This window comes from Oncorhynchus kisutch, linkage group LG20 (assembly GCF_002021735.2).
Source record: "Oncorhynchus kisutch isolate 150728-3 linkage group LG20, Okis_V2, whole genome shotgun sequence".
NCBI classification, from domain to species: Eukaryota; Metazoa; Chordata; class Actinopteri; order Salmoniformes; family Salmonidae; genus Oncorhynchus; species Oncorhynchus kisutch.
This window is the reverse complement of record NC_034193.2, coordinates 20,082,048-20,098,566: the sequence shown is the minus strand read 5'-3', so window position 1 is coordinate 20,098,566 and position 16,519 is coordinate 20,082,048. Positions and strand designations below refer to the sequence as shown.

Below are 16,519 nucleotides of genomic sequence, written 5' to 3'. Positions count from 1 at the left end.
GTGCCTAGTTCCCTCCTGTACTCCCTGTTCTCCACGACTACTTGGCCATGCACGACTTGAACATCATCAAGTTTTCTGATGACACAACGGGGGTAGGTCTGATCACCGACGGCGATGAGACAGCCTACAGGGAGGAGGTCATAGACTTAGCAGTGTGGTGCCAGGACAACAACCTCTCCCTCAATGTCAGTAAGACTAAGGAGCTGATCATAGACTACAGGAGAAAGAGGGTAGAGCACACCCCCATCCGCATTGATGGAGCTGTAGTGTTCATAGAAGACATTTAGCTCATATGGTAGGCTTGCGTCACTGGGTAGCTCGATAGTTTGCAAGCCCTGCCACATCCGACGAGCGTCAGAGCCGGTGTAGTAGGATTTGATCTTAGTCCTGTATTGATGCTTTGCTTGTTTGGTAGTTCATCGGAGGGCGTAGCGGGATTTTTTATGAGATAGATTAGTGTCCCGCTCCTTGAAAGCGGCAGCTCTAGCCTTTAGCTCAGTGCGGAGGCTGCCTGTAATCCATGGCTTCTGGTTGGGATATGTACTTACGTTCACTGTGTGGACGTTGTCGTCGATGCACTTATTTATGAAGCCAGTGACTGATGGGGTGTACTCCTCAATGTCATTGGAGGAATCCCGGAACATATAGTCTGTGCTAGCGAAAGAGTCCAGTAGCTTAGCATCTGCTTCATCGGACCACTTCCGTATTGAGGGCGTCATTGGTACTTCCTGTTTGAGTTTTCGCTTCTAAACAGGAATCAGGAGGACAGAATAGAATAGAGGATAGGTATTGTCAGATTTGCCAAATGGAGGGCAAGAGAGAGCTTTGTACATGTCTCTGTGGGGAGTAAAGGTGATCCATATAATTTTTTAAAAAATGAGGTAAAACGGATTTCAGTTGTCCTGCATTAAAGTCTCTGGCTACTAAGAGCGCCGCTTCTGGATTAGCACCTTCCTGTTTGATTATGACCGCATACAGCTCATTGAGTGCGGTCTTAGTGCCAGCATCGGTTTGTGGTGGTAAATAGACCTCTACAAAGAATATAGATGAAAACTCTCTTGGTAAATAGTATGGTCTACAGTTTATCAGGAGGTACACTAACTCAGGCGAGCAAAACCTTAATATTAAAGATCGTGCACCAGTTGTTGTTGACAAAGAGACGCACACCACCGCCTACGATCTTACCAGAGGCTGCTGTTCTGTCTTGCCGAAGGCACGGAAAACCCAGCTAACTGTATATTGTCCATGTCCTTGTTCAGCCACGACTCGGTGAAACATAGGATATTACAATTTTGAATGTCCCTTTGATAGGATAGTCTTGAACGGGGCTCATCCAGTTTATTCTCCAGCGTTCGCCTGTAGAACAGAGGGTAAAGGCAGATTAACCACTCGCCTACGCAGTCTCGCCAGGCATCCAGCTCTTCGACTTCTGTAATGGCGTCTCCTCTTCATACGAATGATGGGGATTTGGGCCTGGTCCGGGAAGAGCAGTATATCCTTCGTGTCCAACTCATTAAATAAAAAATCCTCGTCCAGTTTGAGGTGAGTTATCGCTGTTCTGATGCCCAGACGCTCTTTTTCATCATAGGAAAAGATGGCGGAAACATTATCTACAAAAAAAGTTAAAAACAGCACAAAAACACACACAAAATAGCACAATTGGTCAGGAGCCCATAAAATGGCGGCCATCTCCTCCAGTACAATTATATCTTGTCCACACACATGCACAGTCGTGAAGAGGACACGACAGCGCTTCTTCCCCCCCTAAGAGGCTGAAAAGATTTGTCATGGGCCCTCAGATCCTCAAAAGTTCTACAGCTGCACCATCAAGAGCATCTTGACATACAGTATTGTATCACCGTTTGGTATTGCACCGTCCTCGACCACAAAGCGCTACAGAGGGTGGTGAGGACAGCCCAGTAAATCACTCCCTGCAATCCAGGAACTCTAGATCAGGTGGTGTCAGAGGAAGGCCCAAAAAATTGCGAAAGACTCCTGCCACCCCAGTCATAAACTGTTCACTCTGCTACTGTCCAGAAAACAATACCGGCACATCGGCTCTCAGACCAAGACGAGACAGCTTCTACCCCCAAGCCATAAGACTGCTAAATAGTTCATTAAAAGGTTAACCAAACTATCTGCACTGACCTTATCTTGCAGTGATTCTATGCACACTCACAAGATTATATACACACTACATACACACTCACTCACACACATTACACTGACACTCCCACACAAACCCACACACATTCACTACATTTGCACACATAAAACACACACACACGCATACAGACAAAACACAAACAGACCTACACACACACATCATATGCTGCTCCTACTGTGTTTTTATTTTACTCCTATTATTATCTATCTAGGTGCCTAGTCACTTTACCCTGCCTTCACGTACAGTTGAAGTCAGAAGTTTACATACACTTATGTTGGAGTCCTTAAAACTAGTTTTTCAACCACTCCACAAATGTCTTATTAACAAACTATAGTTTTGGCAAGTCAGTTAGGACATCTGCTACGTTCATGACACATGTAATTTTTCCAACAGTTGTTTACAGACAGATTATTTCACTAATAATTCACTGTATTAAAATGCCAGTGGGTCAGAAGTTTACATACACTAAGTTGACTGTGCCTTTAAACAGGCGATTGACATAATTTGAGCCAATAGGAGGTGTACCCGTGAATGTATTTCAAGGCCTACCTTCAAACTCATTGCCTCTTTGCTTGACGTCATGGGAAAATCAAAAGAAATCAGAAGATTGTAGACCTACACTGGTGTGATTCATCCTTGGGAGCAATTTCCAAATGTCTGAAGGTACCACGTTCATCTGTACAAGTATAAACACCATGGGACCACTCAGCTGTCATACCGCTCAGAAAGGAGATGCGTTCTGTCTCCTAGAGATGAACGTACTTTGGTGCGAAAAGTGCAAATCAATCCCAGAACAACAGCAAAGGACCTTGTGAAGATGCTGGAGAAAACAGGTACAAAAATATCTATATCCACAGTAAAACGAGTTCTATATCAACATAACCTGAAAGGCCACTCAGCGAGGAAGAAGCCACTGCTCCAAAACCGCCATAAAAAAGCCAGACTACGGTTTGCAACTGGACAAAGATCATACTTTTTGGGGAAATGTCCTCTGGTCTGATGAAACAAAAATAGAACTGTTTGGCCATAATGACCATTGTTATGCTTGGACGAAAAAGGGGGAGGCTTGCAAGCCGAAGAACACCATCCCAACTGTGAAGCACAGGGGTGGCAGCACATTGTTGTGGGGGTGCTTTGCTGCAGGAGGGACTGGTGCACTTCACAAAATAGATGGCGTCATGAGGCAGGAAAATGATGTGGATATATTGAAGCAACATCTCAAGACATCAGTCAGGAAGTTAAAACTTGGTCGCAAATGGGTCTTCCAAATGGACAATGACTCACAAGCATACTTCCAAAGTTGTGGCAAAATGGCTTAAGGACAACAAAGTCAAGGTATTGGAGAGGCCATCACAAAGCCCTGACCTCAATCCTAGAGAAAATGTGTGGGCAGAACTGAAAAAGTGTGTGCTAACAAGGAGGCAAGAAGGCAATGCTACCAAATAATAATTGAGTGTATGTAAACTTCTGACCCACTGGGAATGTGATGAAAGAAATAAAAGCTGAAATAAATCATTCTCGCTACTATTATTCTGACATTTCACATTCTTAAAAGAAAGTGGTGATCCTAACTGACCTAAGAAAGGGAATTTTTACTAGGATTAAATGTCAGGAATTGTGAAAAACTGAGTTTAAATGTATTTGTCTAAGGTGAATGTAAACTTCCGACTTCAACTGTATCTACCTCAAATATCTCGTCCCCCTGCTCATTGATCTTGTACTGGTACTTCCTGTATATAACGCCATTCTTGAGTATTTTATTCCTCTAATGTTACTATTTTTAGTTTTATTTAATTATTCCTTTTTAACTCTGCGTCGTTGGGAAGGAGTCGTAAGGATTTCATGGTAAAGTCTACACCCGTTGTATTCGGCGCATGTGACAAATATAATTTGATTTTGATTTGATTCATGGTGTGTTTAGGACCTGCTGAACACATCATGTACCTAGTGTGATGTTTATCCACGTAGATACAAACTATGCCGTAACATCATACCCTACAAGCCTGCGAGGATAACAACAATACCTTTTCTGGGGTTATCACCTTTACAAATAAATCCATTTTCAATAACAAACCAAATCAGTGACGACACAACAGTTAAGATTTGGGCAACCGTTATCCCACTAGGCACAAACTGATTGAATCAACGTTGTTTCAACGTAAATTGTCAACGTATTGCAACGTGGAATCTATGTGGAAAATACATTGAATTTGAAAAAAGTAATCAACTGTTGTTATGCGAGTCTTTTGAGGGTGACATTTCAACCACAGGATTATGTCATAATGGTAACCAAACTTCAACATAGACAAACCTAAAACAACGTCTGATCTTCAACGTTTGGAAAATGGATCTATCTACAGCTACCTTTAGGTCTCCCATCCAAGGTTTAAGCCATATCTACGTGGATAAACATCATTCCTTATCCCGGTCTGATCATCCTTATCCCAGTCTGCTGTTCCCACATGCTTCAAGAGGGCCACCATTGTTCCTGTTCCCAAGAAAGCAAAGGTAACTGAGCTAAATGACTACCGCCCCGTAGCACTCACTTCCGTCATCATGAAGTGCTTTGAGAGACTAGTCAAGGACCATATCACCTCCACCCTACCTGACACCCTAGACCCACTCCAATTTGCTTACCGCCCCAATAGGTCCACAGACGAAGCAATCGCAACCACACTGCACACTGCCCTAATCCATCTGGACAAGAGGAATACCTATGTGAGAATGTTGTTCATCGACTACAGCTCAGCATTTAACACCATAGTACTCTCCAAACTCGTCATTAAGCTCGAGACCCTGGGTCTCGACCCCGCCCTGTGCAACTGGGTACTGGACTTCCTGACGGGCCGCCCCCAGGTGGTGAGGGTAGGTAACAACATCTCCACCCCGCTGATCCTCAACACTGGGGCCCCACAAGGGTGCGTTCTGAGCTCTCTCCTGTACTTCCTGTTCACCCATGACTATGTGGCCATGCACACCTCCAACTCAATCATCAGGTTTGCGGACGACACCACAGTAGTAGGCTTGATAACCAACAACGACGAGACGGCCTGCAGGGAGGAGGTGAGGGCCCTCGGAGTGTGGTGTCAGGAAAATAACCTCACACTCAACGTCAACAAAACAAAGGAGATGATTGTGGACTTCAGGAAACAGCAGAGGGAGCACCCCCCTATCCACATCGATGGGACAGTAGTGGAGAGGGTAGTAAGTTTTAAGTTCCTTGGCGTACACATCACGGACAAACTGAATTGGTCCACCCACACAGACAGCGTTGTGAAGAAGGCGCGGCAGGAGGCTGAAGAAATTTGGCTTGTCACCAAAAGCACTCACAAACTTCTACAGATGCACAATCAAGAGCATCCTGTCAGGCTGTAACACCGCCTGGTACGGCAACTGCTCCGCCCACAACCGTAAGGCTCTCCAGAGGGTAGTGAGGTCTGCACAACGCATCACCGGGGGCAAACTACCTGCCATCCAGGACACCTACACCACCCGATGTCACAGGAAGGCCATAAAGATCATCAAGGACAACAACCACCCGAGCCACTGCCTGTTCATCCCGCTATCATCCAGAAGGCGAGGTCAGTACAGGTGCATCAAAGCAGAGACCGAGAGACTGAAAAACAGCTTCTATCTCAAGGCCATCAGACTGTTAAACAGCCACCACTAACATTGAGTGGCTGCTGCCAACATACTGACTCAACTCCAGCCACTTTAATAATGGAATGGATGGAAATTGATGTAAAATATGTATCACTAGCCACTTTAAACAATGCTACTTAATATAATGTTTACATACCCTATATTACTCATCTCATATGTATATGTATATACTGTACTCTATATAATCTACTGCATCTTTATGTAATACATGTATCACTAGACACTTTAAACTATGCCACTGTTTACATACCCTACATTACTCATCTCATATGTATATGTATATACTGTACTCTATATCATCTACTGCATCTTTATGTAATACATGTATCACTAGACACTTTAAACTATGCCACTGTTTACATACCCTACATTACTCATCTCATATGTATATACTGTATTCGATACCATCTACTGCATCTTGCCTATGCCGTTCTGTACCATCACTCATTTATCTTTATGTACATATTCTTTATCCCTTTACACTTGTGTGTATAAGGTAGTAGTTGTGGAATTGTTAGGTTAGATAACGAAAGAGTTATTACTGCATTGTCGGAACTAGAAGCACAAGCATTTCGCTATACTCGCATTAACATCTGCTAACCCCGTGTATGTGACAAAGAAAATTTGATTTGACATTTGAAGGAGTATCTTCTGCTTGGATAATTCCATCTGTGCCACTGAATCTGGTTTTAATGCCAGTTTGTCTACAAATTAATAATCGATATGTTGGATTCACATCTCCATCTCAACCAAAAATAATACAAGTTAAAGAATAGGACTAAATCAAATCAAACTTGATTGAAAGTGCATTTAAAGTTTGATTTAGTACTATTCTTTAACTTAGATGTTTGGTTGAAATGGAGACGTGAATCCAACATATCAATTTTTCATTTGTAGACAAACTGGAATAAAAACCAGACTAAGTCAGTGGCACAGTGGAACTATCCAAGCAGAAGATACACCTCCTTCAAATGTTGACATTTGTTTGCGTTGACAACCAAACACAATTCAATAGAATTTTTGAAATACAATAAATAGCCTATTAACGTGTACAGTACCAGTTATCCACGGGGCAGACATGCTGGTTGTAGAGGGCCATGGCATATCTGAAAATAAAATAGAGACACGTTTTTATCCAAGTGTTACATAGTCAATAGAACGACAAGGTACAAGTTAGAGTGCTCAGAACGAGTAGAATAGCAAAAAAAAACTTTTTTTTTTTAAAAATCTAGGGGTCTAGCCTTAATACAAAACTAGATGTTGATCTTCGTTTCATGCAATAGCTACATCCCAACGCTATGAACCCCACAACGGTCCTGCAGACTCATCAGTTGGTGGTTCCGATGCCTTTGTCACTTAATAACATATGAATTAACATATTAATTAGGGTCATAGTTTCAAGTTTCCAGACCCAGTTTGCTGCAGTCAAAAGATGTCCGCATGAATTAGTGCACAGCCACCTCCATGGACAAGTGGTCTAATTGTACATGTCTTGTGGACATCCTTTGACTGTAGCAAACTGGGTCTGCACTATGCATTCCTCTTTCTCTGAAGGTTATCTGTCAACCGCTAACCGGCTCCAAACACAACACGACCACGACTCCAGAGAGTTCAGCCCTCGGGGCAGCAGTTTCTTATCTGACGGTGGACAATAGGCTACTGAAGAGAGAACATTGGGTTTCAACCACTACATATCAGGATCAGATCACGCTGTGTTCTCGTGGACACTCACTAGATATCATAATGTACGCAAAACAGAGTTGCATAATAGGCTGACACTGATGGGGCACTGGGTTCTGATGAGATCACATAGAGGATCACCCCCCCCAAAAAAACATGCTGACACAGCAACATGAAGAGACGTTTAAAGGTTTCACCATACCGTTTGAGAACCTCTATTCAATATCTATTGATTGCAGGGGGATGATAATGCGGCAATGCTTAGGTCATGCCTATCGATACCTCCTTGGCTTAGGTGAGCAAACAAATATAGGGGGGGGGGGGGTTGACCTTCTGGGGAAAAGCAGAAATCCTGACAGAAATCCTGTCAGATGTGAGGAGGGGGGCACACCTAAAATTAATGCAACTCATTGGCTGAGTCCATGTGGCCTAACCAGTAATAACTCCCTATATCATTGGTTAGGAAAACTTGGAACCCTAATGATCACACATCACATCACATTGAATAGCATACTTCTGTTGTGCTTAACTTAGTTACTCAGATGAAATCTTTATAAGACCTTCTCTGAAGACATCTCTCCTACAGTAAATACACAACCCTTTTTGACAAAGGACTCATGCTGTGCCCAAGCTAAACATATTATAGTGTAGGTCTCTGGGTTACGTACGGCAGTAGTAGACCCATAAACCCACAGGCAGGCAGGTGTTAAGTGTCTATGAAACAGCAGGTCTGGAAACAGCCTGGCTAGGGGTTGCCAAGCAGGGTTACTATCGCAGTCTCAGGCAGGAGAGACAGGGAAACTTTTGAAAGTGGTTGTGAAGAAAAATTGAGCGCCCACGATACAGGGGTTCCATAAGATACAGTACAGTAGAATGTACTATGTTTTGTCACACTGGACACACAGAGAGAGAGAGAGAGAGAGAGAGAGAGAGGGTGGACATAAACAGTAACCGACCTAAAATGCGTATGAAAAAAGGGGTGTGCCTCATCTCTCATGGAAACTCATTGCAGCCTGCATACCTGAGATCTCTCTGCACCCTTTGGAATACAAGGAAGCCTTTATGCTGTACTTTTAGAAAAAAAAGGTCCTACAGTATCTAGAAACTAAAAAGTTCCAGGTAGAAAGAACCCTTTTGGGTCCAGGTAGAATAACCCTTTTGGGTTCCATGAGGAACCCTTTCCACAGAGGGATCTCCATGGAACCCAAAAGGACTCTATCTGAATCCCCAAAAAGTTACTACCTGGAACCAAAAATGGTTATCTAATGGTGACAGACGAATAACCGGAACCTTTTTTTTCCAAGTCTGAGTTGATAGAAGTTGCACCTAACTGCTGGTACAGGGTCAGATATTATTTATCCTCCAATGCTTACAGTTAGGATTTGGGCTTGGGTTATCTGATCCTAGATCTGAGAAGTGACATTCTTGACTTGGCTTGGTTGCAATGTCCATTCTATTTGGTGTGCCTGTGGACCTTGGCCTCATCCAGGGGTTTACTGTAGAGTCGCTCTCTCATTTGCAAGGACCTGAAGTCAACAGTTAGCTAGAGAGTTGTGTTATCTAGCGCTTCTGTGAAATTCCCAGAGTTTAATGACCTCAACAAAAACACTCTTTCATTTCAAGGAGCACTAGAGAGTGCTGGCCAAGCCGCACACCTCACAAGTATAACCTGATACTCCACTGGGTCCCTGGGAAAAAATAACTAGGACATTCTGTAAAGATTTTATATTTATTTGTTCAAAACTATTGTATCTATTGCCTGTGGTGTAGATGTTTGTGTCTGTGTGTTTTGGGGGGGGATTCCATCAAGTGTAACCAGTCACTCAGCACTTTTCGAGGATAACAACTTCTTATCTTAAGACGGGCAGGTGTGAGGAGATGTCCAAACACATGATCTTCCCAAGCATGGTGGCTTTGCAAGATAAGGTAGCAGACAAACATAATGTATCCTATCTATCTCAGAAGCTCTCTGAGCAGACAACTAAGGTGCGACAACTCCTGTGTGTGAGGCTACACAGCACAAATCTCTTCTGAGAGAGAGAATGTTTTTTTGTGTGCTGTTTTTTTTTTAACAGAACATTGTACAAATGACAGCAACGTGCATCAAGCCTTTCAGCTCCGCTCAATAATGCGATAGAGAAAGTGAGATGTGGGGTTACTACTGTACAGTACAATTCAAAGAGAACGTTCAAGAAAGAACCTCGAGATTAGAGCCTCTCTCGACCAGAGTTTGCTTCAGGAGCGGACTGGGACCAGAAATCAGTCCTGGCATTTCTGACACACTGGCCCATTTTTTTTTGTTGAGTCCCCCACACAGGCAAATTTTTTTCCCTTGAGGCCTCCATTATTAGCCAAACAATGATCATTTTGCACACAAAAAAATCTGAGTTACATAGGCCCACTGGGATAAAAATGGACCAGCCCATCTGACATTTGCCCAAAATGCCAGATGGCCAGTCCGCCCTTGGTGTGCTTGACTCATGACTATTCTGAGACTTCCCTGGAACTAATATTATGTTCAGGGGGTCTCTCTTGTAAAAGAGATGTCTAGTCTCAATGAGACTAACCTGGTAAAATAAAGGTTAAATAAGAGGCATGGGTCTCTACTGCTCTGGCCCTCTGGCGGTGCATTCCACTGTAGCAGTGATCACAGCAAGCCCAGGCATCCCCTCCGCCTGAACACCAGTCACACACAGCTGGCGCTAACACGTGGGACGGTACACAGCCTTTTTATTGATTTTACCCTCCCTTTCTTTAACCTATTATCCCTTTCCTTACTTACTCTTCCACTCAATCTCCAACTCAGCTGTCCCTCTCACTCTTTTTTGGCCGTCTTCTTGGCTTTTTCATTGCCTTTTCTCACAAACTACATTTGTAATATGCAGGGGGAATAGATTCTCAAGAGGCCTGATAAATCCCCAATGAATATTTCGCAATAACCATCTCTAAAATTACAGCCAAGGGAACCTGATACCATCTGACCACCTCAATCCAACCCACAGACAGATGCCAAAGGGTACATCAACCCATAATAACAGGTCTTCTAGCTCATTTCATCCATACAGGCTGCCTTTATTGCCAGTTGTTTCAATGTAAAGGGTAATTAACACTTTTGTGGCAGGAGTGCAATTAAGACACTAGCTGAATAGAGGGATGGGGAGGCCCAACAGGATTTGCTTGAATTTAGATGTTTGATTCATATCAGTCAGCAAGTAATCCATGGCCATAGAGAGAAATGTTGGCTTTCCATCACCTTATTTTTCAGCTTAACTTAATTTAACTTAAGGCTTCTCGAACTCAACGAAGTTCATACTTTTTCGACACAGTCTTTCAAACAGTCTCAGGTGTAGTTACATGTTTTTTCTTTGTCTTTACAGACAACTTGACCGAAGATCACTAAGGTTTCAGTTCTTGTAGAATTGTAACTGTATCAAAGGTGACAATTTGGCACAATCTGCAGTTATGCACATTGTGGAAGACCTTGGGACAGCATACCCTACCCTCTATATATACTCACAACACAATAGGGAAATCTGACTGGGGTTCCTCAAGAATACACAATACAATACTTGTCTTGTTGAGATCCGAAGAAAAAAAAACAGAACACTTTTACTTGTACACAAGCATTTCGCTACACTCGCATTAACATCTGCTAACCATGTGTATGTGAGAAATAAAATTTGATTTGATTTGTACTTCTTAGTTAGGTTATACTTACACAACCCATATCCCAGTGATGGTGAGGACAGGAAGGCTGATGGGTATGATCACCCAAATAGACATGTTGATCACTTTGGTCTATGTGGTCCACTAGGTACCTGTACCTCCCGAGGAAAAAATGGGATAAATCCACTTCTCTCTCCCTCTTCAACTTCAGTGATTGAAGTCCTTCAGGCAGTCCATAACAGGCATACCTTCCATAGCAAACATCAGGACTGATTAAGAATCTGTAATGAAACACGTGTATTATGGTTATTGCATTATAACGTAATAACATAGACGTATGGATAAAGGTAGCGTACAGTAGGAGGGCAAGGGCAGACGGAGTTTCCATCATAGCTTTGCACCTTTCTAGGAAATCGTTCAAGATCTGTAGCTAGTTCTCCCAAATCCGGAAAAAGATATGTCCCAGAACATTTTCCAGAAGTGTAGATTTCTTCTCTGGTCGTGTGCTTAAAGTGTTTCGAAGCAAATCATATACAATTCCTGTGTTAAAGAGAGGCGAGATCAGATTTAATGCTGCTGTTCATTCGTCCGCCTTTTTTTTTGTTGCTTCGGGAGATGTGTCCGTCTCCGCTGCGAAAAAGTATGTAAAGAGAGCCAGCTGTTGCACCTAACTCCTCCCACGAAGGAGAGCTTTTTGAAGGGAAAAAAAGAGAATAAAATGACAAGACAATACATCCCAGTAGCTTATCAGTGATCTGCGACATATTTTGTTATTTTCTTCTCTATTTCTAAATGTGCTGTACTCTTGTTTTTCCAAATACTGCCTCACTACAATACTACAATAAAGTGTCTCTCTCCCATGCAATCTCGAAATATGCCATTGTTCAAACAGATGCAGTTATTCAAACCTATCAAAAAAGTGCGATAAGATAAATAAACAAAGAGTATACGTGCGTGTGGTGTGTGTGAGACAATCATCATTCTCTGACGTCAGAGAGTGGTACTCTACCTACTTGCTTGTCGTAAAGATGCAAAATGTCCGTTCATCATTAATTAAAAGCTCTGTACATGCTCTTCATAAGTCACTGATATGTGGCATTGTTTATAAGCACATCTACAGATGACTCGTTGCTGTTGTGAGATGAAGTTCTTGGATCGCCAGTAGTTCTGAGAATCGTTGTCACAACTGCATTCAAGGCATTTACTTAGTCCGCAGAGCACTACAACAGACCTGCCACCCGAGAATAGCGGTTTATGTTGTTTTCTTTCCTATTCATTTTTCTTGAATGAGTTTGGTGCAGTGGTGTTTACCGGGTAAATAAAATACAGGGTGACTGTGGGGGCTCACGCGGCAGCGGCGGTAACTCACGTGCACTGTGGTTAACTAACACGCTTGATTGAATATGGCCGCGTGGGCACCGCGCTGCATTTAAACACTTTTTTAAAGAAATGAAAGAACAGAAGACAACAGAACACAAAATTCAGAGTAGTCTAGCCATGAAAGAGTCCGAAGAAGGTGGGGGGGGGGGGGGCGTGTACATAGAAGCTTAAAGGTTTATTCGGCTGTCCCCATAGGAGAACCCTTTGATGAACCCTTTTTTTGTTGCAGTTGGAGTCCAATTAGAACACTTTCTACAGAGGGTTCTACATGGACCCCAAAAGGGTTCTACCTGAAACCAAAAAGGGTTCTCCTATGGGGACAGCTGAAGAACCCCTTTGGAACGCTCTTTTCTAAGTGTGTAGGCCTAAGACATGTTTTACGCTATTTTTAGTCCATGTGCCCGTTGCCTAACTTCAGGACCATCACAACTACGGGATTCTGTTGGGACATTGGAATGACTTGTACCAGGCCAAATTAATGTCCCAATACAATCCCTTAGATGCCACCCTGAAGCTATCCCTTGCCCAAACATTAGATCGCGTCAACGTATTACGCTAAAATGACTGGCTGGGCCTACCTCTTTAGCAGACTTTCCCATGTCAGAAGGTAGCCAAGGCCATAGCCCTAGGGGGCTATCCATAATCGGTGGACGGTTCCAAGCAGTGCACAAGAAGAATGTATTAGGCCTAAATCCCGTTTTCAGATGCTACCCTCTACCTAAATCAAACATGGATGCCAATGCATACTGAACAAAAATATCAACTCAACATGTAACAATATAAACTTTTACTGACCTTAAGTTCATATAAGGAAATCAGTCAATTGAATACATTCATTGTGCCCTAATCTATGAATTTCAAATGACTGGGCAGGGGTGCAGCCAGAATTAGTTTTTCCCCACAAAAGGGCTTTATTACAGACAGAAACACTCCTCAGTTTCATCAGCTGTCTGGATGGCTGGTCTCAGACGATCCCGCAGCTGAAGAAGCCGGATGTGGAGGTCCTGGGCTGGCGTGGTTACACGTGGTCTGCGGTTGTGAGGCTGGTTGGACATGCTGCCAAATTCTCTAAAACAATGTTGGAGGTGGCTTTTGGTAGAGAAATGAACATTAAATTGTCTGGCAACAGCTCTGGTGGACGTTCCTGCAGTCAGCATGCCAACTGCACGCTCCCTCAATACTTGAGACATCTGTGGCATTGTGTTATGTGACAAAACTGCACATTTTAGTGGCCTTTTATTGTCCCCAGCACAAGGTGCACCTGTGTAATGATCATGCTGCTAAATCACCTTCTTGAAATTCCACACCTGTAAAGCGGATGGATTATCTTGGCAAAGGAGAAATGCTCACTAACAGGAATGTAAACAAATTTGTGCACAAAATTGGAGAGAAATGCATTTTTTGTGTGTATGGAACATTTCTGGGATCTTTTATTTCAGCTCGTGAAACATGGGACCACTACATGTTGTGTTTACATTTTTGTTCAGTATAGTACATTTTTTTAAATAAAATAATTATATACATTATTATTGGGATACCAATGTTGCATTCTCACTTTGTGCGCACATCTGTCTGTGGTTGACACCTGTCTTTTGTTATCTAAGGAGACCCACAAAAAGGGTGTATGCGCAGTGCTGCCACAGACAGGAAGTCAAAGGAGCGTGCTCTGCAATGCCAATTAAATTCATATTGACTCATTTTGATTTAATACTTTTTTGTGCACTGCTTGGTAATGTAGGCCTAAATGATGATTAAAATAAACGTAATTAATAAATACATGATGAATGTTGATGTAGGCCTACAATAGAGTATGTCACTCTGACTCTGTGCAGCTATAGGCCTACTACCCTACTTGCTAACTTAACAGTTGTTAAAGTACTATGTGAATTTCACCAGGTTCATATATCAATATGTTGTGTTGATTTGTTATGCATGCCTGCATCCTGGGAGAAGCGGAGTGTGTACTTACGTCCCTGCGAGCTCAAATCATTTTGATGCACTGAGAGAGGTAGGCACGCTTTTCCTGTCTTCAGAAAAGTTTGATTCTTTTAAGTACAAAGTCATACACACAGTGTTTTGTTCATGAATAATGATGTATATTTAGAGGTTACTCATAAGTGGATGGTATTGTTAAGATGCACTTGTAATTGTACTTTTTAGGATGATATCAACATTCTGAATTCAACATGTGGTTAATAGCTAGCTAAGGTATTAGCAGGCTATTGTATGTGTGAACGATGGCTAGCTCCTCGAATGATCCCAGTCCCTCCTATTGTGCATCTGTTGTAGAAAGAGGCGACGATTCTCAGAACAGATGTGCTCTACAAATATTTTATTTCCTTTTGGATGCAGATGCAAGATGCAGTTCTGCTTGATTAAAACTACCTGATCTCCAAAGTCCACGTTTATAGTCTATCAACCACACACAACGCAGAGTTACAGCGGTGCAGTATAGCACCGGCTACACTAAACTTATTGTATGGTAAGGATTCTACACAGTTTAAATCCTCCAGAAGCTTCTGTGGACTGAAATGTAATGACTAGAATGGAAAGCTGCTATTGTTTGTACTGAAAGTCATATACAGAATCTCATAATTGCATGATGTATCCACGTAATGTATCTCCACCCTTTCATATAGTATCCTCCGATTCATCCCAAAGTCCCCTTTTGACCACCTCCATGGCATAGACCAGACTATTATAATGGAAGACTAATCCCATTGTTTCCACAGGAGGGCAGTAACTACTCAGCTGGACTTTAATCACATCATGAATCCCATCTTCCTGTAAAGAAACTCAAATCCAAGGGTGATGAGGAATTAGAGGGTTAGGATTACATGGAAGAAGCCAGAAGGTAACAGACTGAAAGTGCTGTAGGACATGTCACAGTAAACACAGGCACACAGAGGATCTGGTAGTAGTAAGTTTTTGGGGTATCACACGAAATGTTGTTAGGTAAGCCATTGTGACAATTCCTCAGTAAGAAACCACTGGACCGGTCTCGCTCAGGAATTGTATCTGTATCTGTATGTTCCCTCTGTCACTGATTTGGACCAACTTCATTTGCATTTTCTGTTTTGGCAGCAGCAGATATCAGCAGCTCTGCCAACTTGGCTACCATCTTGTTCACTCCCAAGAGGCTATCATGAGCATTAGAGAAAATAACCCCATACTTACTGTAAAATATGCTGGTGGATCTTTGATGTTATGGGGCTATTTTGCTTCCACTGGTCCTGGGGCCCTTGTTAAGGGCAACTGCATCATGAACTTTACCCAGTACCTTTACATTTTAGCCCAAAACCTGGTTGTCTCTGCCAGGAGTTTGAAACTTGGCCACAAGTGTATCTTCCAACAAGACAATAACCCTATTAAAATCCACAAAGAAATGGTTAATTGACCACCAAATCAACGTTTTGCAATAGCCATCTGTATCCGGACTTGAAAACCTGTGGTTTGAATTGAAGAGGGCAGTCCACAAGCGCAGACAAAGGATATCAAGGATCTGGAAAAATTCTGTATGGAGGAGTGTTCTCCAATCTCATAAAACATTTTAGAAAAAGGCTCAGTGCCGTTATCCTCACAAGGTGAGGTATTGAAAATAATTGAAAACAGGGGTGCAGTCAATTTAACATATGAGAGAAAAAAAAAGATTACTTGTTAAACAATCAATTTTTTTGTATAAAATAATGTTTTTGAGAATACAATATACAGGTAACTGTCAAATAAAGGATAAAGCATCCAACATACTGTAGAGTGTCTTAATAGGACGTTAGGTCACCATGTCACGCCTGTCGTCAGGAGTGGACCAAAGCACAGCGTGGAAAGTGTTCATGATTATTTAGTTACCAAAAAAACACTTGAACAAAATAACAAAGTGAAGAAGAAAAAAAAAAGAGACCAGTTATGTCAGATAATGACACGAAACAGAAAACAACTACCCACAAAACACAGGTGGGAAAAAGG

General features: G+C 42.4%; 1 protein-coding gene across 1 annotated transcript in view; it reads right to left on the bottom strand.

Moving 5' to 3' along the window:
* The window catches only part of LOC109865434 (transmembrane protein 150A), a 36,174-nt gene extending 23,715 nt beyond the window's left edge, over positions 1-12,459 (bottom strand). Inside the window, exons 1-3 of the mRNA XM_031799495.1 lie at positions 11,578-12,459; positions 11,229-11,457; positions 6,889-6,936 (exon numbers count right to left, since the gene is read on the bottom strand). Coding sequence (XP_031655355.1) covers positions 6,889-6,936; positions 11,229-11,293 — 113 coding nt within the window. The 5' untranslated portion in view covers positions 11,294-11,457; positions 11,578-12,459. The remainder of the gene's footprint in view (positions 1-6,888; positions 6,937-11,228; positions 11,458-11,577) is intronic.
* Positions 12,460-16,519: the final 4,060 nt, after the last annotated feature.